This window comes from Lethenteron reissneri, chromosome 56 (assembly GCF_015708825.2).
Source record: "Lethenteron reissneri isolate LAM-NWPU_2019-01 chromosome 56, ASM1570882v1, whole genome shotgun sequence".
NCBI classification, from domain to species: domain Eukaryota; kingdom Metazoa; phylum Chordata; class Hyperoartia; order Petromyzontiformes; family Petromyzontidae; genus Lethenteron; species Lethenteron reissneri.
The window spans coordinates 2,606,565-2,633,139 of record NC_083834.1 but is presented as its reverse complement, the minus strand read 5'-3'; the positions used below and the strand labels follow the sequence as shown (position 1 = coordinate 2,633,139).

Sequence of the window (26,575 nt, the reverse complement as noted above, 5' to 3'; positions counted from 1 at the left end):
TAATGCCAGGGGTAACAGTTGTGAGTGTGAAGGGACTGGTGGCTACGGGAGGTAATGACAGGGGAGTCAGTTGTGAGTGTGAAGGGACCGGTGGCTACGGGAGGTAATGACAGGGGAGTCAGTTGTGAGTGCGAAGGGACTGGTCGTTACGGGATTATTCGAGAAGGGAGCGTGGTCAGGTGATGGAAGAGGACGGTAGAGTTTGCCGGTGGAGCGAGCGTCCAGTCAACGAGACGGATCGAGAAGGGGGGCGTGACCTGGGTTGGTATATAAGGAAGATGCGAGGGACACTCGGGGCTGTTACAGTCGGGGATCTCTGCCTGATGTCAAGTGAACGTGTCTTCAATAAAGTGCCACCTCAAGAGAAGTCTGTCAAGTCATCACTACACGTGTGTAATGACAGTGTGACACCTGCTGGCCTGGAAGGGGAATCACAGGTACGGGCACGGTTAAGTAACAACCAATCAGAGAAGGAGGTGCATCTGGGGTTCGCCGAGAAACTTCGGGAACCTGCTCGAAGGTTCCACGAGAGGGCCTGGGGGGATATAAGGAGGAGCGGACCCGGGGCTCGGGGCTCGTGTGTGAGGTCTTGGGTCCCGGCTGCGTTGCTGCTCGCCGACATCTCTCTCCGTCGTCCAGCCACGTGGAAGATCTCCTGCGTGGCTTCCATCGTCGTCATCGCCACGCCGCCAGCCAGCGGCGTAGCCGAGTGAGGGCGATGGGACCACGCCGAGTGTGTAGCCAGTATAGACGTTAATACCTCGTGTTGTACTGTGAGGAGGAATAAGTATTGGCCTGTGTTGTGCCCAGTGTGAGAAATAAAGAAGTACTCTTTACACGACGTATCGTGGAAGTTGCTCATTACACGTGCAAACCACGTGGTTGCACGAGGTGCCACGTGCGCGCGGTGCCGCGTGCTCGTGCCACACCACGTGGTTTGCACGCGGTGCCACGTGATCATGATCAGTGAGCACGAACTGTTGGGTGCAATACTCCGACTGATGCTCCTGCTGTTGTGGAGAGACTCATGCTGCCAGCTATGGCTGCAGGGTTTGGTGGTACATGTTGTTTGTCGTTTATTGTGAAAATTCCGTCACAGTTCCTATGATCACTGTATCATTGCTTTATTTTGATGATTTCGAAAAGTTTACTGGTTTGGCCACGTTTGTTTGTTGCAGTACGGAGTAAGACTGATGGCCTTAATCTTAGTTGTCTTGTGGTTGTTGGTGTACGGTGTTTTTTCTGCAATATTTTGCTGTCTTTTCTTGGATTTTCTGTTTGCACTTAGTCACATATTCACTTTAAGATGTTTTCTTGTTCATGTTTTTGTTTGTTGCGGTTGCACCCGATTCAAGAGCCGAATGGCTCACAGGGCTATACCTAATACATGAACATGAACTTGAACATGCTCACTCACATAGTCACCCACCCACACAGTCACCGCATCCTCTGATCATTATGGTTGGCTACGTGCGTACAACACAATAACAATCCTCGGTGTGTCTGGCGAGGCGATGTTGACTCATTCCTGCCAGGGCATTACCCGGCACACTGAGGAGGAGAAGGAGGAGGAGGGGGGAGATACCCTCCCCCCCCCGCAAGTTAAAAGGTTGGGACCACCAGGGCATCCTTCCGGCTCTGTGGAGGCCGTCCCTTTGAACTGCGTGCCAAATGCAGCAGCCGTAGCAGCAGCATGCGTGGACTATCTGGACAATCACCCCTCTCCTCCCCCATGTCGGTGTTATGAGGAAGATGGTGGGGCGGCGATGCAAATCACAGGCGCGAGCGATGATAACATTTCCGCGTGGAAAAAAACAAGTAAGATTAGGTTTTCACCCTTTCAATGGGCATGGCAAAATATGTTAAAGCAACCCAATAGGAAGTGTAAAATTCCCGGTTTGAGTCCAGGCCGTTCGCGGTTCCGAGTGGGGCCCTGGATGGATGATCGTCGCTGCATTGAGAGTTATTTGCAGGTGCATTTTACTGACACCCCCAAGACAACATTTTTAACCCCCATCGTCCCCTGTATAGCCTGTCACTCTAGATTTGAAGTTTTCGTGACTGCAATGATTCATATTCTTAAGTTTTTTCGGTAAAGTCACGTAGGTAAAACATTAAAATTAATAAAAGTAAAATAAAAATCACGACGTTTCGGAGGCAACACAAGCTTCTGTCTTCAGGTGGAACCGTCACAGCCACGACAGCTGTATCAAGTAAATGAGAGATTACAAGAGATACCACTCCGTTTATATTTCTCCAACCATTAAATAAACGGAGTGGTAGCTCCTGCAATCTCTCATTTACTTGATACAGCTGTCGTGGCTGTGACGGTTCCACCTGAAGACGGAAGCTTGTGTTGCCTCCGAAACGTCGTGATTTTTATTTTATTTGACTTTGATTAATTTTAATGTTTTAGCCTGTAACTGTTGGAGCAAGGTGCTGTTTGCGAGTAGCACCTATGAAGGCCGGCACGGCACAACGATGGGGTGGGTGGCCCAGCAGCCACGCCCGGCCGCCTTTGTCTCCCACAGTGGCGATGTTTAAGCGCCGCACCAGATGTACTCATTTGAGGCCGAGTCGAACTAAGGGAGGCCCATGACCGGTTCAGATAATCGGTGTTGGACGTGAGCGGGAATCGAACCCGAGTCGCCGGGGTTCGTAGTGCAGCGAGCTGACCGCAATAACCCCGCTCTCCACACACACCCGAAACAAAGACAAAGATCCCCCGTATAGCCTGGACACACTGGTGGGGCAAGTGCTGTTAGCGAGCACCTATCAAGGCCGGCACGCCACACGAGTGAGTGGGTGGCCAACACCACACACAGCCGCCTTTGTCTCCCCAGTAGCGATTATTTGAACGCCGCACCAGATGTACTCATTTGAGGCCGAGTCGACCTAAGGGAGGCCCATGACCGGTTCAGATAATCGTCACCGGTGATGGCCGTGAGCGGGAATCGAACTCGGGTCGCCGGGGTTCGTAGCGCAGCATAGCGCTAACCGCTGCACCACCGCTCCCCACATGCACCTCCACCCACCCCTCCGGCCAAACCCTCCGCCCCCACCCACCCATCCACCCATACCTTCACCTCCGCTTAGCAGCCTGCTGACCGCTACACTACCACTCCCTCACCATTACACACAAAGACAAAGATCCCCCGTGCAGCCTATAACAGACTGTTGGGGCAAGTGCCATTAGGGAGTAGCACCTATGAAGGCTGGCATTGTGGCACACGAGGGAGTGGGTGGCCAGCGTCACGCTCGGCCGCCTTTGTCTTCCCAGTGGGGAGGCACCAGGTACTCATTTGAGGCTGAGTCGACCTAGGTGGAGGCCCACGACCGGTTCAGATAATCGTCACCGGTGTTGGCCGTGAGTGGGAATCGAACTCGGGTGGCCGGGTTCGTAGCGCTACCACTACCGTAGTCAACGACAAAGTTCCCCCGTGTAGCCTTAACAGACTGTTGAGGCAAGTGCTGTTAGCGAGTAAGCACCTACCTAAGGCCAGAACGGCACACGAGGGGGTGGGTGGCCAACACCGCGTCCACCCACACACACAGCCACACACACACACAGCCACACACACACACAGCCACACACACACACAGCCACACACACACACACAGCCACACACACACAGCCACACACACACACAGCCACACACACAGCCACACACACACACAGCCACACACACACAGCCACACACACACAGCCACACACACACAGCCACACACACACACAGCCACACACACACAGCCACACACACACACAGCCACACACACACACAGCCACACACACACACAGCCACACACACACACACAGCCACACACACACACAGCCACACACACACACACCCACACACACAGCCACACACACACAGCCACACACACACACAGCCACACACACACACCCACACACACAGCCACACACACACACAGCCACACACACAGCCACACACACACACACACACACCCACACACACAGCCACACACACACACAGCCACACACACACACAGCCACACACACACAGCCACACACACACAGCCACACAGACACAGCCACACATACACACACACAGCCACACACACACAGCCACACACACACAGCCACACACACACAGCCACACACACACACACACACAGCCACACACACACACACCCACACACACAGCCACACACACACACAGCCACACACACACACAGCCACACACACACACAGCCACACACACACACACAGCCACACACACACAGCCACACACACACACAGCCACACACACAGCCACACACACAGCCCGTCACGAAACGGCATAAATCATCATCCACTCAAACCTCACAAGCGCGATTCGGGCTGGAGCGTGCATCGACACGCTCACCGCCCACCCGCCTCCGAGCCGCTGGGCCCCCAGTTCGGCTGGACGAGCAGCCTGGGGCGCCATTGGGCACGCGGAATGTGGAGGCTCATTGAGCGAGATGTCTTACAACGGAGCGTTGAAATTCCGAGCGTTTTTAAATGGAGCGTTATCGACGGAGCGTTAACGATGGAGCGGTGCCTATGGAGCGTTGTCTATGGAGCGGTGTCGATGAAGCGTTATGAATGGAGTGTAGAACTTCAGAGCGTTGTCAATGGAGCGTTATCAATGGAATGGTGTCTAAGGGATAGAGCGTTATCAATGGAGCGTTATCAATGGAGCATTATCAATGGAATGGTGTCTATGGGGTGGGGCCTATAGAGCGTTAGCGTTATCAATGGAGCGTTATCAATGGAAAGGTGTCTATGGGGTGGGGCCGATGGAGTGTTATCAATGGAATTGTCTCTACGGGGTGGGGCCTATGGCGCGTTATCAATGGCGCGTTATAAATGGAGCGCTATCAATGAAATGCTATCAATGGGGCATTGTCTATGGAGTCGTGTCTATAGAGCGTTGCTGGAGAAGATGACGACTTTCCCGTGTGTGACGCGCTCGTCACAAACTAATGTCGTCGTCCCCGGCGATCAAACGCCCGAAAAGGCCCCTCCCCAATCAGGATTTGCAGCAATGCCAAAGCGGTCCTTTGTCAGGGCCAAACTTATCACAGCGTGGGGTCAGGTGGGTGGGGGGGCGTTGCTACTTCTGTGTCGTCTAAATGTAGAGCAGGGAGGAAGGGGGGGGCTATCGAGGCCCAGGTGCGACCTTTGTGGGATGTTTGCTCGGAGTCCACACGGCTCGACATCCTCCTGGCTCCGAGAAGCTCCAAGTCCAGCCGACGACGACAACGGAGACAACGGAAGAGCCTCAAAAGTGAAAATCCCCCCACCCCACCACTCCTGGATTTCTGCTTTAGCTGCCACAGCCACCAACCATCGCAGACACGGACCGGCAAGGAATCTCATCTTAAGGATCCTGCCACAACGAGCCTGAAAGAAACAACAACTAACCTACAGCCACCACCACCACCACCTTTGTCGCCCTCATCGTCATCGGGAAATCGAGGATGTACTTCTGTGAGAAATGTCTACAAACCTCCAAGCGCGGCGCGGAGCCCCAAGCATGCCACCGGCGACTCCAACAGCCATCAACACGGCCTGGGGCTATGCGACCGAATTGAAACCTGCGGAGAAGGGTAGTTCGTCGACTGGGCAGCAAGCTGGTAAACCCGTCACCTCCTGCTCCTATGGCTAAAGAATGGAAGGCCCCTTTCATTCGGCACGACGGAGGAACGAATCAAAAGCCCGACCCCAGTGGCTTTGTCATCGCGTTTGCCAGTTCGGGTGAACCGCCGTGTGTGTGTGTGCTTCCAGAAGCGTTCTGGGCTACTTCCCGAACTGGTCTCAGTGCAATATCGGGGTTCTAAATCTCGACGATCACGCCCCACACCCTCTGCGCCACGGTAAAACTTAAGAAATCGTCTCCCGGATCCCCACCAAAGTCAGAAAACTATGGGCACGTTTCACCAAGCTTCTGCTCAAAGCGTCCCACTCACACATCCCTCGGGGGTTACCGGGCGGGGATGCACTGACATGCCGGAGCGAACGAAGCGAGTCCCTGCTCCCGAAATAAACAGTCAGGAAGGCCAGAATGTGGGAATGCTCTTCTGGGCTCCCTAAATCAGTAGTTCTTAACCTGGGGTGCACGCACCGTCTCTGGGGGTGCCAGATGGCCTTTGTGGGGGGGGGGGGGGGTAGCGAGACATGGCCAGACTTTAGTTTTGAAGGTAATGCATTGAAACGCATTATTACATTGTTTGTTAATAATTGAGAACACTGTGTAACAAATACAAATGTGTTTTTGTTTCTGGGGAGTAAGTGTTATTTTCTAATTGCTTATGCTTCAAAAGTACAGAAAATGGCTATTAGTACCAACAAACTTTGCATTTGTGACCAGGACAGTGATGTTTTGCAATGTACCTATTTTTTATGAGAAAACGTGTGCGTTTGTGTCATTCTTTCACGTGAAGTCCTGGTCACAAAAGCAAAGTTTGTGGGGAATAATAGCCATTTTCTATACTTTTGAGGCATAAGCAATTAGAAGATAACACTTACTACCCAGGAACAAAAATCGTGTTCCATAATGGATTCAAAGGGGTGCAAGGCTGCAGTAACAGGTTAGGAGGCACTACCCTAAATGAATCCAGAAAACAAAGGTGGTCGCCAGAAGCGACGGAGTCATCAGATTTCACTCAACTCAGGGCATTAAAAGCTCCTGGTGCCTCCTTAGACACCGAGGGAGCGACACCACCAGCAGGAAAAAGACTGTCAACGGTGTCCCACAACGACACCGCCGCACAAATTCTGCCGAATGGAAAGATCCCCACAGACCGGCACACACCACGAGACAGCGAAGTGAAGAGGACAACGCCACGAATTGAGAGCAGAACGTGCACCGACAACGGCCGTGTCAGCCCCCTTCACCGAAGAAGACGAAGAACAAAAAGAAGAACAATAATAAGAACGAGAAGAAAAACAACAACAACAAGAACAAGAAGAACAACAAAAACAAGAACAACAAGAAAACGAACAAGAAGAAGAACAAGAAGAACACAAACAGCAAACATAACAAGAAGAATAACAAACAAGAACCCCAATAATAAGAAGAACTAGAAGAAGAAGAACAACAACAACAAGAACAACAACAACAAGAAGAACAACGACAACAACAACAAAAACAAGAAGAACAAGAACAGCAAACATAACAAGAAGAAGAATAACAAACAAGAACAACCAGAATAAGAAGAACGAAAAGAAGAAGGACAACAACAACAAGAAGAAGAACAACAAGAAGAACAACAACAACAACAACAACAAGAACAGCAAACACAACAAGGAGAAGAATAACAAAAAAGAACAACAATAACAAGAAGAACGAGAAGAAGAACAAGAACAAGAAGAAGAACAACGACAACAACAACAAGAACAAGAACAGCAAACATAACAAGAAGAATAACAAACAAGAACAACAATAACAAGAAGAACAACAAGAAGAACAAGAAGAAGCAGAAGAAGAACAAGAACAAGAACAGCAAACATAACAAGGAGAAGTATAACAAAAAAGAACAACAATAATAAGAAGAACAAGAACAGCAAACATAACAAGAAGAATAACAAAAAAGAAAAAACAGAATACGAAGAACGAGAAGAAGAAGAACAACAACAACAAGAACAAGAACAGCAAACATAGCAAGGAGAAGAATAACAAAAAAGAACAACAATAATAAGAAGAACGAGAAGAAGAACAAGAACAAGAAGAAAACGAACAAGAAGAAGAACAACGACAACAACAACAAGAACACAAACAGCAAACATAACAAGAAGAATAACAAACAAGAACCACAATAACAAGAAGAACAAGAAGAAGAACAACAACAAGAACAAGAAGAAGCAGAAGAAGAAGAACAAGAACAGCAAACATAACAAGGAGAAGTAAAACAAACAAGAACAACTATAATATGAAGAACGAGAAGAAGAACAACAACAAGAAGAACAACAAGAACAACAAGAACAGCAAACATAACAAGAAGAAGAAAAACAAGAAAAACAAGAAAAACAAGAATTTTTTTTCCCCAGAAACCCTTATCGACGCCGTGATGTAGACGTGCCCATTGTGAGCCTTCGTGGATCTCCCAGCGCCCGACTATCTCGGGAATCTCTTTGTCCGCGATCTGCCCCCTCGACTCACCTGTGGCTACCTGCGGCACAATTTGTAAACAAACCCCGACCCCCCACCCCCACAAAGATAAAGTTCCCCCGTATAGCCTGCACAGACTGTTGGGGCAAGTGCTGTTTGCAAGCACCTATGAAGGTCGGCACGGCACACGAGGGAGTGGGTGGCCAACACCACGCCCGGCCGTCTATGTCTCCCCAGTGACGATAATTACACACCGCACCAGGCACTCATTTGAGGCTGAGTCGATCTAGGGGGGGGGCAGGCCCAGGACCGGTTCAGATAATCGTCACTTGGCGTTGGTGGCCGTGAGCGGGAATCGAACTCTGGTCGCCGGGTTCGTAGCGCAGCGTAGCGCTAACCGCTGCACCACCGCTCCCCACATCCCCACCCCCTACCCCCTACCGCCACTCGTGGGTTCTGGTTCTAGGTAGCGCGTTGGCTGGGCTCCTCGCTGCCATCCGACCACGTCCGTCGTTTCGGGCGACACACCTCCTCGCTGGGAAGGCTCGAATAATTCCACACGCGTTTATTTAAGAGTTACACTAATTCTTTATTTGTAAAAACAAAAACACGCAGCAAAGCAAAGCACGCTTCGTTATAAAGAGATGGATCGGGGGGAGGGGGGGTCACAACTGTTGGGAGCACATCGCCAGATTCATCACCCAGCGCGGTATTGACCAGGGCGGCAGGTATACCCGAACCGCACCTGCAGACCGCATCTCACTCACACTCACTGCCTGATCAGCGCGGTGAAGTTTGATCAAACCCCCCCCCCCCCCACCGCTCCCTCCGCCGCAATGCTCACAGCCAACATCAGTGGTAAATATTTGAACCGGTCCTGGAGTCTCCCCCCCCCCCCACCCCGGCCCTCCCACCCCTAGGTCGACTCAGCCTCAAATGAACACTGTACCTGGTGCGCTGTGCAAACATTGCCCCTAGGGAGATACAAAGGCGGCCGGGCGTGATGCTGCCAACAACACACCTGTCGTGTCCCATGCCGGCCTTCCCCACCCCCTTCCCCCCGTAGGTCGACTCAGCCTTAAATGAGCACCCGGTGCGGTGGTGGAAACGTTATCAGCCTTGGGGGGGGGGGGGGGTGGTGGGGGAGACAAAGGCGGCTTGGAGCGGTGCTGGCTACGCGTGCTCGCTCGCCGCAGTCGCCCGGACGGGTAAATCCTGAGTGGGGACATTGCAACTTCCTCGTCTCAGCACGCAGACACAGCTGACCTTTGCCTGTGATGCGATCACTCAATGAATTCCTCCACTTAGCTGGCTGGGGCTGGCTGGGGCTGGCTGGGGCTGGCTGGGGCTGGCTGGGGCTGGCTGGGGCTGGCTGTAGTGCACGTTGTGGTTGTACATCTTTCGCACGGCACGTGGACAGCCGTTGCTGATATGGAGGCGCGGGGGAAGGGATCGGAAGTGACACGGCGCACGGTGCGAAGGAAGTTCGACAGGCGAACGCACGCGTTGACTTGACGCACGAATCTGAGTGGAAATCCACTCTTGTGTCGGAGGCTGTGATGACACTCGTGTGTGCAGTGAACTCGTGTGTGTAGTGAACAACTCTTGTGTGCAGTGAACTCGTGTGTGTAGTGAACTCGTGTGTGTAGTGAACTCGTGTGTGTAGTGAACAACTCTTGTGTAAGTGAACTCGTGTGTGTAGTGAACAACTCTTGTGCACTCTTTGGTTCACTCGGTAAAGTCACGTAGGTATAAAACAAAATGAAACACGACGTTTCGGGCGCAACACAAGCGTTCACCTGATGACGGACGCTTGTGTTCTTCGTTTAGGTGGAACGGAGAGGGCGAACCCCGGATTGGAATTGGGGATAGAGGGAATGAGAAAAAATCCAAGTCAGAGTCTTTATTAGTACTGGAGGAATCCGATGAGCTAGTGTTACGCCCGAAACGTCGTGATTCATTTTACTTTCTATCTACGTGACTTTACCGAAAGAACCAAAGAGTATGGATTCCTGCAGTCACGAAAACTTCAAATCAAGATTGAACTCTTGTGTAGTGAACTCGTGTGTGTAGTGAACAACTCTTGTGTAGTGAACAACTTGTGTGTGTAGTGAACAACTCTTGTGTAGTGAACTCGTGTGTGTAGTCAACAACTCTTGTGTAGTGAACTCGTGTGTGTAGTGAACAACTCTTGTGTAGTGAACTCGTGTGTGTAGTGAACAACTCTTGTGTAGTGAACTCGTGTGTGTAGTGAACAACTCTTGTGTAGTGAACTCGTGTGTGTAGTGAACTCGTGTGTGTAGTCAACAACTCTTGTGTAGTGAACTCGTGTGTGTAGTCAACAACTCTTGTGTAGTGAACTCGTGTGTGTAGTGAACAACTCTTGTGTAGTGAACTCGTGTGTGTAGTGAACAACTCTTGTGTAGTGAACTCGTGTGTGTAGTGAACAACTCTTGTGTAGTGAACTCGTGTGTGTAGTGAACTCGTGTGTGTAGTCAACAACTCTTGTGTAGTGAACTCGTGTGTGTAGTCAACAACTCTTGTGTAGTGAACTCGTGTGTGTAGTGAACAACTCTTGTGTAGTGAACTCGTGTGTGTAGTGAACAAATCTTGTGTAGTGAACTCGTGTGTGTAGTCAACAAATCTTGTGTGTAGTGAACTCGTGTGTGTAGTGAACAACTCTTGTGTAGTGAACAACTCGTGTGTGTAGTGAACTCGTGTGTGTAGTGAACAACTCGTGTGTAGTGAACAAATCTTGTGTAGTGAACTCGTGTGTGTAGTGAACTCGTGTGTGTAGTGAACAACTCTTGTGTAGTGAACTCGTGTGTGTAGTGAACTCGTGTGTGTAGTCAACAACTAGTGTGTGGCCCAATGGCACTGCGCGCTGTCGCCATCGTGGCGGTCAGGGTTTAGGGGCTTCAGGGCTATCGACAGGAGAGGAATGTTACACCACGACCACAAAACAAGCGGCGGATGGGAATGGGACACCTGGAGCTAAGGGGCAGGGCGAGGCTCAACGCTGCCCCACCCCACACCCCCCACATCGCCTCTTCCACTCCTCTTGCACAGACGCTCCCGAGGGAGATGTTAACTACCTCGCCTGGTGCACAGGATGTAGTGGGCTCGATCCCGACCCTGACGCCTGCTGCTGTATATTTGGAGTTTGCGTGTCTCTCTCTCTCTCATCATCATCACGGTGGCTATAAGATGTTAACTACCTCGCCTGGTATACAGGAGGTTTTGGGTTCGGTCCCGACCCTGACACCTGCTGCTGTATATTTGGAGTTTGCGTGTCCCTCTCTCTCATCATCATCACGGTGGCTATGAGATGTTAACTACCTCGCCTGGTATACAGGATGTAGTGGGCTCGATCTCAACCATGACGCCTGCTGCTGTATATTTGGAGTTTGCGTGTCTCTTTCTCTCTCATCATCATCACGGTGGCTATGAGATGTTAACTACCTCGCCTGGTATACAGGAGTTCGTGGGTTCGATCTCAACCATGACGCCTGCTGCTGTATATTTGGAGTTTGCGTGTCTCTCTCTCTGTCATCATCATCACGGTGGCTAGGAGATTTTAACTACCTCGCCTGGTATACAGGAGGTCGTGGGTTCGGTCCCGACCCTGACGCCTGCTGCTGTGTATTTGGAGTTAGCGTGTCTCTCTCTCTCTCATCATCATCGTCATCACGGTGGCTAGGAGATGTTAACTGCCTCGCCTGGTGTACAGGAGGTCGTGGGTTCAATCTCAACCATGACGCTTGCTGCTGTTTTTTTGGAGTATATTTTTCTCCGGATTCCTCCGGGGTATTCTCCCCCCTCCAACATTTACTGTAGAATGAACGCCACGCGTTGAGCAACAATTTGGCTGCCGCTATTAATTTCAACACATCGATGACGACGACGATAACATGCCGAGTTTCGTTGGAGAAATCATTGGTTGATAGCCAAGGTCGCTTCTGGAACAAAATGAGCAACGGAGAAGTTCAGTAGCGAGGCCCTTACACGCTGGGGAATGAATAATTTTTTTTTTTTTAATTGACAAAAAAAAAATCTTCTTTCTAAGCCAACCGGGAGGGGAACGGCGCCACCCATGAACCGCTTGGACCGGCACCGTCAGGATTTCGGGAGTGAAGCAACTGCCCAACTATTGTCGATTCACCGATTGATGGTCCACCACTGGCTCCATTCATTCATTTACTCACTCCATTCGCTCGCTCCATTCATTCACTCCAGTCACTTGCTGCATTAAATCACTCCAGCTTCTCGTTTGCTCGCTACATTCATTCACTCCATTCACTCGTTTGCTCCATTCATTCGCTTCAGTGACTCGCTCGCTCCATTCATTCATTCCATTCATTCACTCCATCCATTCACTCGTTCGCTCCATTCATTCGCTCCAGTGGCTCGCTCACTCCATTAATTCACTCCAGTCACTTGCTGCACTCATTCACTCCAGCCACTCGTTCGCTCGCTCCATTCATTCATTCCAATCACCCGCTCGCTCCATTCATTCACTCCAGTGACTCGCTCGCTCTATTCATTCACTCTGTATTTATCTTCTATCGCTGCTATAACACCGAACTACCTTTCGGCACCCCTCTCCCCCTCTCCCTCTCCTCCCCCACCCCCCACAACGGAAGTTAGAGGTGTCACAGGACGTCACGCGAGCGTGAGAAAAGTTCAGAAGAAGTGGTTATCGCAAGACGAGGTGTAATAACTCGAGTCGCGGCCACTGACCTAAAGTCCGTTTAACGCGTAGTACGAGCCGGAGTAGTCGGAATCGTTGTCGGATTAAGAATTGTAGTAGTAGGAATTGGACTGGTAGGAATTGTAGTGGTAGGAATCGTAATAGAATTAGGAATTGTAGTAGTAGGAATTGTAGTGGTAGGAATTGTAGTGGTAGGAATTATAGTGGTAGGAATCGTAATAGGATTAGGAATTGTAGTAGTAGGAATTGTAGTGGTAAGAATCGTAATAAGATTAGGAATTGTAGTGGTAGGAATTGTAGTGGTAGGAATTGTAGTGGTAAGAATCGTAATAGGATTAGGAATTGTAGTAGTAGGAATTGTAGTGGTAGGAGTTGTAGTGGTAGGAATTGTAGTGGTAGGAATCGTAATAGGATTAGGAATTGTAGTAGTAGGAATTGTAGTGGTAAGAATCGTAATAGGATTAGGAATTGTAGTAGTAGGAATTGTAGTGGTATGAATTGTAGTGGTAGGAATTGTAGTGGTAAGAATGGTAATAGGATTAGGAATTGTAGTAGTAGGAATTGTAGTGGTAAGAATCGTAATAAGATTAGGAATTGTAGTGGTAGGAATTGTAGTGGTAGGAATTGTAGTGGTAGGAATTGTAGTGGTAAGAATCGTAATAGGATTAGGAATTGTAGTAGTAGGAATTGTAGTGGTAAGAATCGTAATAGGATTAGGAATTGTAGTAGTAGGAATTGTAGTGGTAAGAATCGTAATAGGATTAGGAATTGTAGTAGTAGGAATTGTAGTGGTAGGAATTGTAGTAGTAGGAATTGTAGTGGTAGGAATTGTAGTGGTAAGAATCGTAATAGGATTAGGAATTGTAGTGGTAGGAATTGTAGTGGTAGGAATTGTAGTGGTAAGAATCGTAATAGGATTAGGAATTGTAGTGGTAGGAATTGTAGTGGTAGGAATTGTAGTGGTAGGAATTGTAGTGGTAAGAATCGTAATAGGATTAGGAATTGTAGTGGTAGGAATTGTAGTGGTAGGAATTGTAGTGGTAGGAATTGTAGTGGTAAGAATCGTAATAGGATTAGGAATTGTAGTGGTAGGAATTGTAGTGGTAGGAATTGTAGTGGTAGGAATTGTAGTGGTACGAATTGTAGTGGTAAGAATCGTAATAGGATTAGGAATTGTAGTAGTAGGAATTGTAGTGGTAGGAATTGTAGTGGTAAGAATCGTAATAGGATTAGGAAATGTATTAGTGGGAATTGTATTAGTGGGAATTATTTTAGTGAGAATAGTAGTAGTCACCCCCGGTCAACATGTCAGCTGAACTCCGGTCACCCTGTCAGTCACCCCAATCAGCCACCTCCTGTCACCTCGTCAGCCGCCCCTGGTCACCCCGTTAACCTCCTTCGATTACTCCGTCAGCAACCTCCGGCCACCCCTTCACCGCGACACCGTTACGCAATCAACGATCCCACCCAGAGCGTGACGACGCCGCCCTTTTGGACCCCGTCGCTAACGGCACTTGCCCCAACAGTCTTCTAAGGCTACACGGGGGATCTTTGTCTTTGTGTCCGAGTGTGTGCAAAGGGAGCGGTGGGCTAGCGGTTGGCGCGACTGCGTTACGAGACCCGGCCCTGCTCACGGCCAACACCGGTGACGATTATTTGAAACGGTTCTGGGCCTCACCTAGGTCTACTCAGCCTTAAATGAGTGCCCGGTGTGGTGTATAAATATCGCCACTGGGGAGACAAAGGCGGCCGGGCGTGGTGCTGGCCACCCACCCCCTCGTGTGCCGTGCCGGCCTTCATGGGGCGCTCGCTAGCAGCACTTTCCCCAACAGTCTGTCAAGGCTACACGGGGGATCTTTGTCTTTGTGCGTGTGTACGTGTGTGTGAGGAGCGGTAGTGTAGCGGTTAGCGCGCTGCGCTACGAACCTGGCCACCCGGGTTCGATACCCGCTCACGGCCAACATCAGTGACGATTATCTGAACCCGTCCCGGGCCTCTCCTAGGTCGACTCGGCCTCAAATGAGCACCTGGTGCGGTGTGTAAACATCGTCACTGGAGAGACAAAGGCGGCCAGCCGTGGTGTTGGCCACCCACCCCCTCGTGTGCTGTGCCGGCCTTCATAGATGCTCGCGAACAGCACTTGCCCCAACAGTCTGTTCAGGCTATACGGGGAATCTTTGTTCTGCGTGTTTGGGATGAGAGCGGCACAGGTGGTGCGTCTTCCAGCCATCTCGGTGAGTCAACCCAGGGCACCCTGGCTCTGTCCCCGTGACCTCCTGCCGGCAGCGAGCCGTCGACGCCTTCCACGTGGCCGCGAGGCTGCTCCGCGGTGACGTCACCGTCACGTGGTGGCGAATGGCGCCCGTTGGCATTGGATGGGAGCGGTGGATGCGTTGGTTGGCGCGGCGCTCCGAAACCCGCGGCGACCCGAGTTCGATTCGGCAACGCGAGTTCACCCACCCACCCCTAACCCACCCACCCCTCCCCGATGAAGTTCGCGGGCACGCGCCTCCTTGTTGTGGACGCCCCAACGCAGAAGATCAAAACCCACGGGGGGGGGGGGTGGTTTGATTTTCCACGAAAGCTGCTCGCGAGTTCCAACCTCCAAACCGCATCGTCCACTGCACACAGCCAATGGCAGCGGCAGCAGCGGATAGCCGATGCCACAAATGGACCGTTAAATAAGTATAACCCGTAAAAACAAAGTTTTTCACTATAAATCCTTTATATGCGTGGCGGCTAGAGTCCTCTCGTCTTCTGGCTTGAGATGGCTGCCACCTATGGGTCAGATGATTGTCTGCCAGTATTAATCAATTGGTAATTAAATATTCAATTTGTTTTCCCTAAACAGTGTAACATTGTGGAATTTTTTTTTCACAAACATTAATTGTCTCGCACAACGAGTCTGTGTGCAAAATGTCAGCTCGATTGGATCACGGGAAGTGGGTTAAAAACGACCGAAAGATTTGCACGGTCCTAAGCAAGCACGCAAGCAAGCAAGCAAGCGAACTTAACATAAAGGATTTAAAAAGAACACTCTCTGGCAGTGTGAGGTCTGTGCGTCATCCAGAACAGGGCCGTAAGTACAACGCAGAACAACGTCACAGAACCCTATTATTATATTTATTATCATATTTTGGTACTGGCAAAGGAGGTCTAATGATGTACTTGCTTAGCCCCGAGCCCTCGTTACTCTGATAGTGCATTGTCTTTGAGCTGTGCGCCTTTTGGCGTCCTCTGGTCTAGCACCAATTGAGACGAGGCTCAAAAGAAAGCCGTCTCTGGTGTGGACCAATCAGTTTCATGGACAATGCAAAAATTATCAGTGTGGTTTTTTTGCATTTTGACCACAAGTATTGTGGTTAATGCAGGTATGATTCCTTGTAAAAAGGTTTCAGTTTTGTTGCCAAAAAAGGGGAAAACCCCTATTATTATTATATATAACCTTGTTGTAACTGCTCTCTCGCTGGTTCAGATGTTCCACTGCTGGATTAATTTTTTTTCCGCCTGAGGACGACCGCTTGTGTTGCGATCGAAACGTCGTGATTCATTTTACGTTATACCTACGTGACCTTACCGAAAGAACCAAAGAGTATGAGCCCATGACTCGTTTTCATCACACGCCGAGTCATAATCTCAACAACATAGACGCATAGATACTCATAGAGATACATAGGAGATACATGGAGACTCGGTTAAACGTGGGCTAGTTATTGCCCAATCCAGCTGACTCAAGAACGTAATTAACTAACAAAGACCCCCCCGTATAGCTTTAACATACTGTAGGAGCAAGTGCTGTTAGCAATTCACACTTAAATCTTGACTTAAAGCTTTCGTGACTGCAGGAATTCAAAGAAAATAACAAAAAAATAACAAAAACTACGACGTTTCGCTCGCAACACAAGCGTTCATCATCAGGAAGAAAAAAAAAAGATGGGACAGCTGCTGAGGCAGTCTTTTGTAATTTTATTTGAACCTAAATACGTGACTTTACCGAAAGACCCAAGAAGACGATTCACACTTAACACATTCCTGCAGAGGGAGCTGGTATGAACGTTGGGTTGCTCGGTCAATGGCCAGGGTCAACGGCGGCGTGGTGTATTCCGCAAATATGGCCTACTGTGAGGGCGGGCACAAGCCGGCGTGAGCAGGTTAAACGTTGAGTTTTATAAGGGCACCACGGGGTGACCAGCCCCTCCCCTCCCCACCCAGCCCCACCCCTCCCACCTCCCACCCATCCCCACCCTCCTCTCCCCATCCAGCCCCTCCCTCTCTCCCCACCCAGCCCCTCCCTGCACGACGGACGGACGGACACAATAATCCCCTGTGGGCTGGTGTAACATGGAGGTTTCTACCAGTATAAATACATAGAAATACATAGAGACTCATAGAGATGCATAGAGCATCATAGAGATACATCGAGACTCATCGAGATACATAAAGATATATAAAGACCAATAGAGATACATAGAGACACATAGAGACACATAGCGATGTATAGAGACTCATACAGACTCACAGATATACATAGAGACCCATAGATATGCATAGACTCGTAGAGATATGTAGAGATGCGCTTCGATATATAGACTCAAAGAGATGCATAGAGACTCATACAGACACGTACATATACCTTGAGACTGGGTTAAAAGTGGGCTCAGTATTGCCCAATCTTGGCCAGCTTGCTCAAAAAAAATTATTAACTAACAAAGACACAGGTCCCCCGCATAGCCTTCACAGACTGTTGGGGAAAGTGCTGTTCGCGAGCACCTTTGGCACACAAGGGAGTGAGTGGCCGCACCACACCGGGCCGATTTTGTCTCCAAAGTGGCGAAGTTTACACACCGCACCAGGTACTCATTTTAGGCCGAGTCGACCTGGACCCAGGACCGGTTTAGCAGGAATCGAATTCATGTCGCTAACCGCTACACTTCCGCTCCCGCTAATCTAAGACGATCAAACACACACGCGCCAATTCCTCATGAGATGTCAGTGTGTGTAAGTGGGTGAGTGGGTGGGTGAGTGGGTGAGTGAGTGAGTGGCTGCGTGAGTGGGTGAGTGAGTGAGTGAGTGGGTGAGTGAGTGAGTGGCTGCATGAGTGAGTGGCTGCGTGAGTGGGTGGGTGAGTGGGTGCGTGAGTGGGTGAGTCGGTGAGTGAGTGAGTGGCTGAGTGACTGGGTGAGTTGAGTGGCTGAGTGAGTGGCTGAATGGGTGAGTGAGTGGGTGAGTGAGTGGCTGAGTGAGTGAGTGCGTGAGTGAGTGGCTGAGTGAGTGGGTGAGTGGGTGAGTGAGTGGGTGGGTGTGTGAGTGGGTGAGTGATTGAGTGAGTGATTGAGTGAGTCGGTGAGTGAGTGGCTGAGTGAGTGGGTGCTTGAGTGGGTGAGTGATTGAGTGAGTCGGTGAGTGAGTGGGTGAGTGGGTGAGTGAGTGTGATTGGGTGAGTGTGAGTGGGTGAGTGATTGGGTGAATGAGTGAGTGAGTGGGTGAGTGAGCGGGTGTGTGAGCGGGTGGGTGAGTGTGAGTGAGTGAGTGGCTGAGTGAGTGGGTGAGTGAGTGGGTGGGTGCGTGATTGGGTGAGTGATTGAGTGATTGAGTGAATCGGTGAGTGGCTGAGTGAGTGGGGGCGTGAGTGGGTGAGTGATTGAGTGAGTCGGTGAGTGAGTGGGTGTGTGAGTGGGTGAGTGTGAGTGGGTGAGTGATTGGGTGAGTGGGTGAGTGAGTGGGTGAGTGAGCGGGTGTGTGAGTGTGAGTGGGTGAGTGAGTGAGTGGGTGTGTGAGTGTGAGTGGGTGAGTGAGTGAGTTGGTGTGTGAGTGAGCGGGTGAGTGATTGGGTGAGTGAGTCGGTGGGTGGGTTGGTGAGGGAGTGAGTGACTGTGTAAGTGTGTGAGTGGGTGACTGGGTGGGTGAGTTAGTGAGTGTGTGCTTGTGTGAGTGAGTGGGTGGGTGAGTGGGTGAGTGAGTGGGTGAGCTTGTGGGTGGGTGGACGAGTAAGTGAGTAAGTGTGTGGTGTAAACTCATGTGCATCACATGCCGAGTCATAATCTCAACAACAATCAACTCCCACAGAGGTCGTGCACGAGCTGAGTATGGGAGAGAGAGAGGCAGAGAGTACACGCTGGTTACGACTATAAGCGAGGGAGCGAAGTTGTAAGCATGCGTGTTGAACTTATTTCGCACCTCACGAAGCCAACAGTGCTAATCGCGAAGGACAGACATTTTCTGGATAAGAGAGTCCTAGATAAGAGCGTAACAAATGACAGGAGCGTTCTGCGTGACCAAGGGCAGTACTGGCGAATTGGTGATAGGCGAAATGTCGCGGAGTTCGCTGGATCGCTCGCTCGCTTCACCCGCATTGGAGAGTCGGAGACTTGTAGTAGACGTAGCAGATCCCCAGGGACAGGAACACGGCGAAGATGAAGAGTACGGGAGATCGAGTCGTCAGCATGGCGTCGCGTGGACGAGGTCCCCGGGGAATGCTACTCCTTGTCTCTCTCTGTCTCTCTTGGTCACCTCGGGAGCGTCGTCACCCCGCGTGAGTGAGCGGTGAGCGGGGGGGAGTTGTGGGGAGTTGGGTGTCGCTGTGAGGTCGGAGAGAAGAGTGAAGTTGTGGAGGGAGTGTGGTGGGGGTGGTGGTGGTGGTGGGGAGGGGAGTGGGTGCCTGAGCAGTTGCGGAGGGGGGTGGGATTGATTTGGGTGGGAGGGGTTGGTGAGTGGTTGTGATGGGGAGGGTGAGTGGCAGTGATGGGGAGGGTGAGTGGCTGTGATGGGGAGGGTGAGTGTCTGTGATGGGGAAGGTGAGTGGTTGTGATGGGGAGGGTGAGTGGCTGTGATGGGGAGGGTGAGTGGTTGTGATGGGGAGGGTGAGTGGCTGTGATGGGGAGGGTGAGTGACTGTGATGGGGAGGGTGAGTGACTGTGATGGGGAGGGTGAGTGACTGTGATGGGGAGGGTGAGTGACTGTGATGGGGAGGGTGAGTGGCTGTGATGGGGAGGGTGAGTGACTGTGATGGGGAGGGTGAGTGACTGTGATGGGGAGGGTGAGTGTCTGTGATGGGGAGGGTGAGTGACTGTGATGGGGAGGGTGAGTGGCTGTGATGGGGAGGGTGAGTGGTTGTGATGGGGAGGGTGAGTGACTGTGATGGGGACGGTGAGTGACTGTGATGGGGAGGGTGAGTGACTGTGATGGGGACGGTGAGTGACTGTGATGGGGAGGGTGAGTGGCTGTGATGGGGAGGGTGAGTGGTTGTGATGGGGAGGGTGAGTGGCTGTGATGGGGAGGGTGAATGGTTGTGATGGGGAGGGTGAGTGGCTGTGGTGGAGAGGGTGAGTGTCTGTGATGGGGAGGGTGAGTGGTTGTGATGGGGAGGGTGAGTGGCTGTGATGGGGAGGGTGAGTGGTTGTGATGGGGAAGGTGAGTGACTGTGATGGGGAGGGTGAGTGGTTGTGATGGGGAGGGTGAGTGGTTGTGATGGGGAGGGTGAGTGGCTGTGATGGGGAGGGTGAGTGGCTGTGATGGGGAGGGTGAGTGGCTGTGATGGGGAGGGTGAGTGTCTGTGATGGGGAGGGTGAGTGACTGTGATGGGGAGGGTGAGTGTCTGTGATGGGGAGGGTGAGTGTCTGTGATGGGGAGGGTGAGTGGCTGTGATGGGGAGGGTGAGTGGTTGTGATGGGGAGGGTGAGTGGCTGTGATGGGGAGGGTGAGTGACTGTGATGGGGACGGTGAGTGACTGTGATGGGGAGGGTGAGTGGTTGTGATGGGGAGGGTGAGTGACTGTGATGGGGAGGGTGAGTGGTTGTGATGGGGAGGGTGAGTGACTGTGATGGGGACGGTGAGTGACTGTGATGGGGAGGGTGAGTGGCTGTGATGGGGAGGGTGAGTGACTGTGATGGGGACGGTGAGTGACTGTGATGGGGAGGGTGAGTGGCTGTGATGGGGAGGGTGAGTGGCTGTGATGGGGAGGGTGAGTGGCTGTGGTGGAGAGGGTGAGTGTCTGTGATGGGGAGGGTGAGTGGTTGTGATGGGGAGGGTGAGTGGTTGTGATGGGGAGGGTGAGTGGTTGTGATGGGGAAGGTGAGTGACTGTGATGGGGAGGGTGAGTGGTTGTGATGGGGAGGGTGAGTGGTTGTGATGGGGAGGGTGAGTGGCTGTGATGGGGAGGGTGAGTGGCTGTGATGGGGAGGGTGAGTGGCTGTGATGGGGAGGGTGAGTGTCTGTGATGGGGAGGGTGAGTGACTGTGATGGGGAGGGTGAGTGACTGTGATGGGTAGGGTGAGTGATTGTGATGGGGAGGGTGAGTGGCTGTGATGGGGAGGGTGAGTGGCTGTGATGGGGAGGGTGAGTGTGATGGGGAGGGTGAGTGGCTGTGATGGGGAGGGTGAGTGGCTGTGATGGGGAGGGTGAGTGTGATGGGGAGGGTGAGTGACTGTGATGGGGAGGGTGAGTGGCTGTGATGGGTAGGGTGAGTGATTGTGATGGGGAGGGTGAGTGGCTGTGATGGGAGGGTGAGTGTCTGTGATGGGGAGGGTGAGTGTGATGGGGAGGGTGAGTGACTGTGATGGGGAGGGTGAGTGGTTGTGATGGGGAGGGTGAGTGTCTGTGATGGGGGAGGGTGAGTGTCTGTGATGGGGAGGGTGAGTGTCTGTGATGGGGAGGGTGAGTGTCTGTGATGGGTAGGGTGAGTGATTGTGATGGGGAGGGTGAGTGTCTGTGATGGGGAGGGTGAGTGTCTGTGATGGGGAGGGTGAGTGTCTGTGATGGGGAGGGGGAGTGTCTGTGATGGGGAGGGTGAGTGGCTGTGATGGGGAGGGTGAGTGACTGTGATGGGGAGGGTGAGTGGCTGTGATCGGGAGGGTGAGTGGTTGTGATGGGGAGGGTGAGTGGCTGTGATGGGGAGGGTGAGTGGTTGTGATGGGGAGGGTGAGTGTCTGTGATGGGGAGGGTGAGTGTGACGGGGAGGGTGAGTGTCTGTGGTGGGGAGGGTGAGTGGCTGTGATGGGGAGGGTGAGTGACTGTGATGGGGAGGGTGAGTGGCTGTGATGGAGAGGGTGAGTGGTTGTGATGGGGAGGGTGAGTGGCTGTGGTGGGGAGGGTGAGTGACTGTGATGGGGAGGGTGAGTGGCTGTGATGGGGAGGGTGAGTGACTGTGATGGGGAGGGTGAGTGGCTGTGATGGGGAGGGTGAGTGGCTGTGATGGGGAGGGTGAGTGACTGTGATGGGGAGGGTGAGTGGCTGTGATGGGGAGGGTGAGTGTCTGTGGTGGGGAGGGTGAGTGTGATGGGGAGGGTGAGTGGCTGTGGTGGGGAGGGTGAGGGGTTCTGGTGGGGAGGGTGAGTGGCTGTGATGGGGAGGGTGAGTGGCTGTGGTGGGGAGGGTGAGTGGCTGTGGTGGGGAGGGTTAGTGGCTGTGATAGGGAGGGTGAGTGACTGTGATGGGGAGGGTGAGTGTCTGTGATGGGGAGGGTGAGTGTCTGTGATGGGGAGGGTGAGTGTGATGGGGAGGGTGAGTGGCTGCGATTGGGAGGGTGAGTGTGATGGGGAGGGTGAGTGACTGTGATGGGGAGGGTGAGTGGCTGTGATGGGGATGGTGAGTTGCTGTGATGGGGAGGGTGAGTGACTGTAATGGGGAGGTTGAGTGTGATGGGGAGGGTGAGTGGCTGTGATGGGGAGGGTGAGTGACTGTGATGGGGAGGGTGAGTGTGATGGGGAGGGTGAGTGTCTGTGATGGGGAGGGTGAGTGTCTGTGATGGGGAGGGTGAGTGTCTGTGATGGGGAGGGTGAGTGTCTGTGATGGGGAGGGTGAGTGGATGTGATGGGGAGGGTGAGTGTGATGGGGAGGGTGAGTGTCTGTGATGGGGAGGGTGAGTGTCTGTGATGGGGAGGGTGAGTGGTTGTGATGGGGAGGGTGAGTGGCTGTAGTGGGGAGGGTGAGTGGCTGTAGTGGGGAGGGTGAGTTTTTGTGATGGGGAGGGTGAGTGGCTGTGATGGGGAGGGTGAGTGGCTGTGATGGGGAGGGTGAGTGGCTGTGGCACGTTGCTGGTGCTACGAACCCGGCGACCCGAGTTCGAATCTGGTCCTGGGCCTCCCATAGTTACCTGGTGCGGTGTGTTAACATCACCACTGGGGAAATAAAGGCGGTCAGACATGGTGCTGACCACCCATCCCCTCGTGTGCCATGCCGGCCTTCATAGGTGCTCGCTCGCAGCACTTGCTCCAACAGTCTGTTAAGGCTATACAGGTGGAGTGTTCTAATTCAGAGACAACCAACATGCATCCAGACCCACAGCTTGAAGAGGCGAAGATCACGATGACATCAGCATGTCGAGTTCCATTCCCGATGGTAGCAGCCCCGACTGTGAGTCGGAGCTCGCCTTTTATTCTCTCCAGCGTGACCGGGCTCCGCCCTCGGCCACGCACCCTTCTGGATCCCCCAGAAGCCTCCGGGCTTGGCCCACGGGTCCAACTGGTAGAAGGGGATGCTACCCCTAATTCCATTGTCGACCAATCTCCCAGCGCCAGCCGCTACAGTGACTCATTCAATGTCACTACATCACCCCCTCCCCCGTGAAAAAAACAGCCGTGCTGGCTGACCTTTACACATCATGCAGTGCAGTGGGACGATGAAGCAACAATATCCACGCAACATTCGCAATGCATGGCAACAATCCAGCCCCCAAAATAACAGCAACCGAACGACGATTCGGGGTGGTCATCTGAACCGAACTGTCTTGGAATGGTACATGTCGCCCGCACCTCAAATGGGCCCAGCACGGGTCCTCTGGGAACCCTGGGGATAATCCGAGGATGGCCCAATGGGCACGGTCCTTCCCGGGACGAAGATGGAGGAAGAGAAGAAGTGGGTGGAGGTCGTCCCGTACACCCTGATCCGCCTGCGGGTGGCGCCGCCGGCAGTTCCACGGGCGTTAGGCCCTGGGATCCTGCAAATGGAGGAACAGAGCTTCGCCGAGGCGCATCATCCATAACCATACGTCCGGCTCCATTGGACACATCAAACACCCGGACATCAGATTGTGGAGATGAAACGCCCTCATAAGGTAGTAAATAGGGCTTCAAGTCGTGACAGGTGCACATACCAACGCCTGCGACCAACATAAATCTGCACACACTGCGGCCTCCTCACCTCAATTACCTGCACCGGGCCCTGCCATGGTCTATGTAATTTAGGAGACGTGCCTAGAGGCACTTGGGGGCAATGCAGCCATGCCCTGTCTTCAGGCTTACACGGGTTTCCGGACTCCTTAAGCCCAGCCAGTTTTTCATTCTCAGCCTGCCGCTTGGCCGAATTGCCACGAGACGCCTCCTGTGCTTCAGTGAACCACTTAAGGGTGAGGCTCACAAGTCCCGGCACAGTGGCTCTCTTCTTGCTCGGTTCAATATTTAACTGGGCTTCCATGGGTGGGGGTCACACTCTCTCCATACATAAAACAACCGGGGAGAACCCGGTAGAGGCATAAGGGGCCATCCTATAGTCCACAAGAACCCCCGGAACGTGTAGGTCCCAATCAGACTATGCCTCATTGACTTGTTGGCACAACATGGACGTAAGAGTTTTATGTAAACGCTCTACCATTCCGTCAGTCTGGGGATGGTAGGGCGAAGTTCGAATTTTCTTTGTACCCAACAAATCACATACCTCTTGTAACAATTTCGAAGAAAAATTTCGACCTTGGTCCGTAAGGAGACGTTCCAGGACCCCTTTATCCAACACGTGACCATGCAGGAACGCGTCCGTAATGGATGCCACCGACTGATCCGGCAGGGGCCATGCCACCGGCCACCGGCCACCGCGACAGGTACTCGACCCCGACCATAAATAATTTATTTCCCTTCGAAGTGGTGGGAAATGGCCCAACGATGTCGGGGGCAACGAACTTATTTACACGGGACACCCTGATAGATTGCAACGGTGGTCGGGCTAGCCTCGGCAGGGGCTTCCGGCGAGCACATTCCACTCAACCTTTAAGCACGTTGTGGACGTCTTCTGACATCCCGGGCCAAAAGAAGTCACGCTTCAACATCGATAATGTTTTCTGCACCCCTAGGTGCATCAGCCGCACATGGGCAGCTCTCGTTACCCTACCCCACAGAGCAGTTGGTACAACGATACAGTACCGCTGTACCTCTGTATCTCAGCGCATTAGTAGCCCATCTCAGAGTACCATGGGGGACATACCCCCTGGACCCTTTGTATCGCTTGGTGCACCAACGCAGTGCCATATTTTCCGTAAGGAGGCGTCCTCCACTTGGAGGTGCTCCCATTCTTTGTGCGCAAGACCAATGGTGTTATCACGTGCCACCTCCGCTACGGGCGACAGAGCATCTACCGACGCTACAACGGTGACCGGCTCCCCCCGCCTCCACCTGCTTACAACGGCTGGCGCCCATAAAACACACGCACTGGCTCTTCGGTGATAACTGTTGTATATGTCGGGTTATAAAATTTTTATGAAAATAATAAAAATTAAATGAAGATTGGAAAAATGCTTGCGATTATGTTAATGTGGGCAGTTATGATAATTAGGCTTAGCTTCGTTATCCAGAGTTGTATCAATCGGGATGAAACAATTATCTTTGATTAACATTTATTGATTATCTTAGTGTGTTTATGTTATGTTAGGTCTCCAAATTCATATATCAACGCAGGATACAGTTCTTATCAATAAGAGTTATGCATGGACTTGGAAAGAAACACTCAAAATACTTCTGTGTTAAGCAATTTTAATTCTAAACAAAAATATGACACTCTAATATGCGAACTCGCATACTCGGAATTATCCACGGTACCATCGGGGAGATTTCTCTCAGTGAGCAGCATATTTAACCATCACTGTTTTTTTTCTTTTTCAACCGCACATATCATTAATTCCACAGCATAACGAGCACATCCGGCAACAGGTAGAGTCTTAAAAACAGGCATGCAACGATATTCATATGAAGGGCAATAAAAGCACTTACAGTGAGGGAAAAAAGTATTTGATCCCCTGCTGATTTTGTACGTTTGCCCACTGACAAAGAAATCATCAGTCTATAATTTTAATGGTAGGTGTATTTGAACAGTGAGAGACAGAATAACAACAACAAAATCCAGAAAAACGCATGTCAAAAATGTTATAAATTGATTTGCATTTTAATGAGGGAAATAAGTATTTGACCCCCTCTCAATTAGAAAGATGTCTAGGCTCCCAGTTGTCTTTTATACAGGTGTAGGACTCGCACTCGGTTGTCTTTATGTTCTCTTTATTTTCCGCTCAACAGTCCACCTCCGCCGCGCCACCGCTCCTCGTCTATCTCTGCAGCGCCACCGCTCCGCGTCTCTCCATGCCCTCACTCCGCTCCGCGTCACTCCGCGTCTCCCTCTCTATCTCTCCAGGTCTGTCGACTCCCCTGCTATTCTACACTGCATCCTTCAGATGCATGGCTACCCCTGTTCGCACACTGCGTTCTCGCTATCACTGTCTTTCTATACTCTACTCCATCTGTCGCCGCTAACCCACTCTATCTCTGCTCTACTACCATCACCACCTGCTCTGCGATTCCCCGGGCACCGTCGCTGCAGCTCCACCCAAGACGCCGACCAAGACAAGAAGCCCCTCTCTCCGTCGCGCTGTGGCTTATATCCCCACACCAATTAATCACCATTAATTATCTCAACCACCCCCTTATTACTCGCCCCCTGGCCCCCGGTCTCACGTGACCTTGTTATTGCCGCCAGAGCGACGCCAGCTAATAACCAATTACCAGAGGTGTGGACT

The 26,575-nt window shown here is 51.8% G+C and overlaps 1 protein-coding gene across 2 annotated transcripts in view; it reads right to left on the bottom strand.

Annotated features, from left to right (window-relative positions):
- Nucleotides 1-19,393, bottom strand: part of LOC133356968 (alpha-N-acetylneuraminide alpha-2,8-sialyltransferase-like) — a 79,439-nt gene extending 60,046 nt beyond the window's left edge. For both annotated transcript variants that reach the window (XM_061574695.1, XM_061574696.1), the window contains exon 1: nucleotides 19,155-19,393. In XM_061574695.1, the coding sequence (XP_061430679.1) occupies nucleotides 19,155-19,252 (98 nt within the window). In that variant the 5' untranslated portion in view covers nucleotides 19,253-19,393. The remainder of the gene's footprint in view (nucleotides 1-19,154) is intronic.
- Between the last annotated feature and the right edge of the window lie 7,182 nt (nucleotides 19,394-26,575).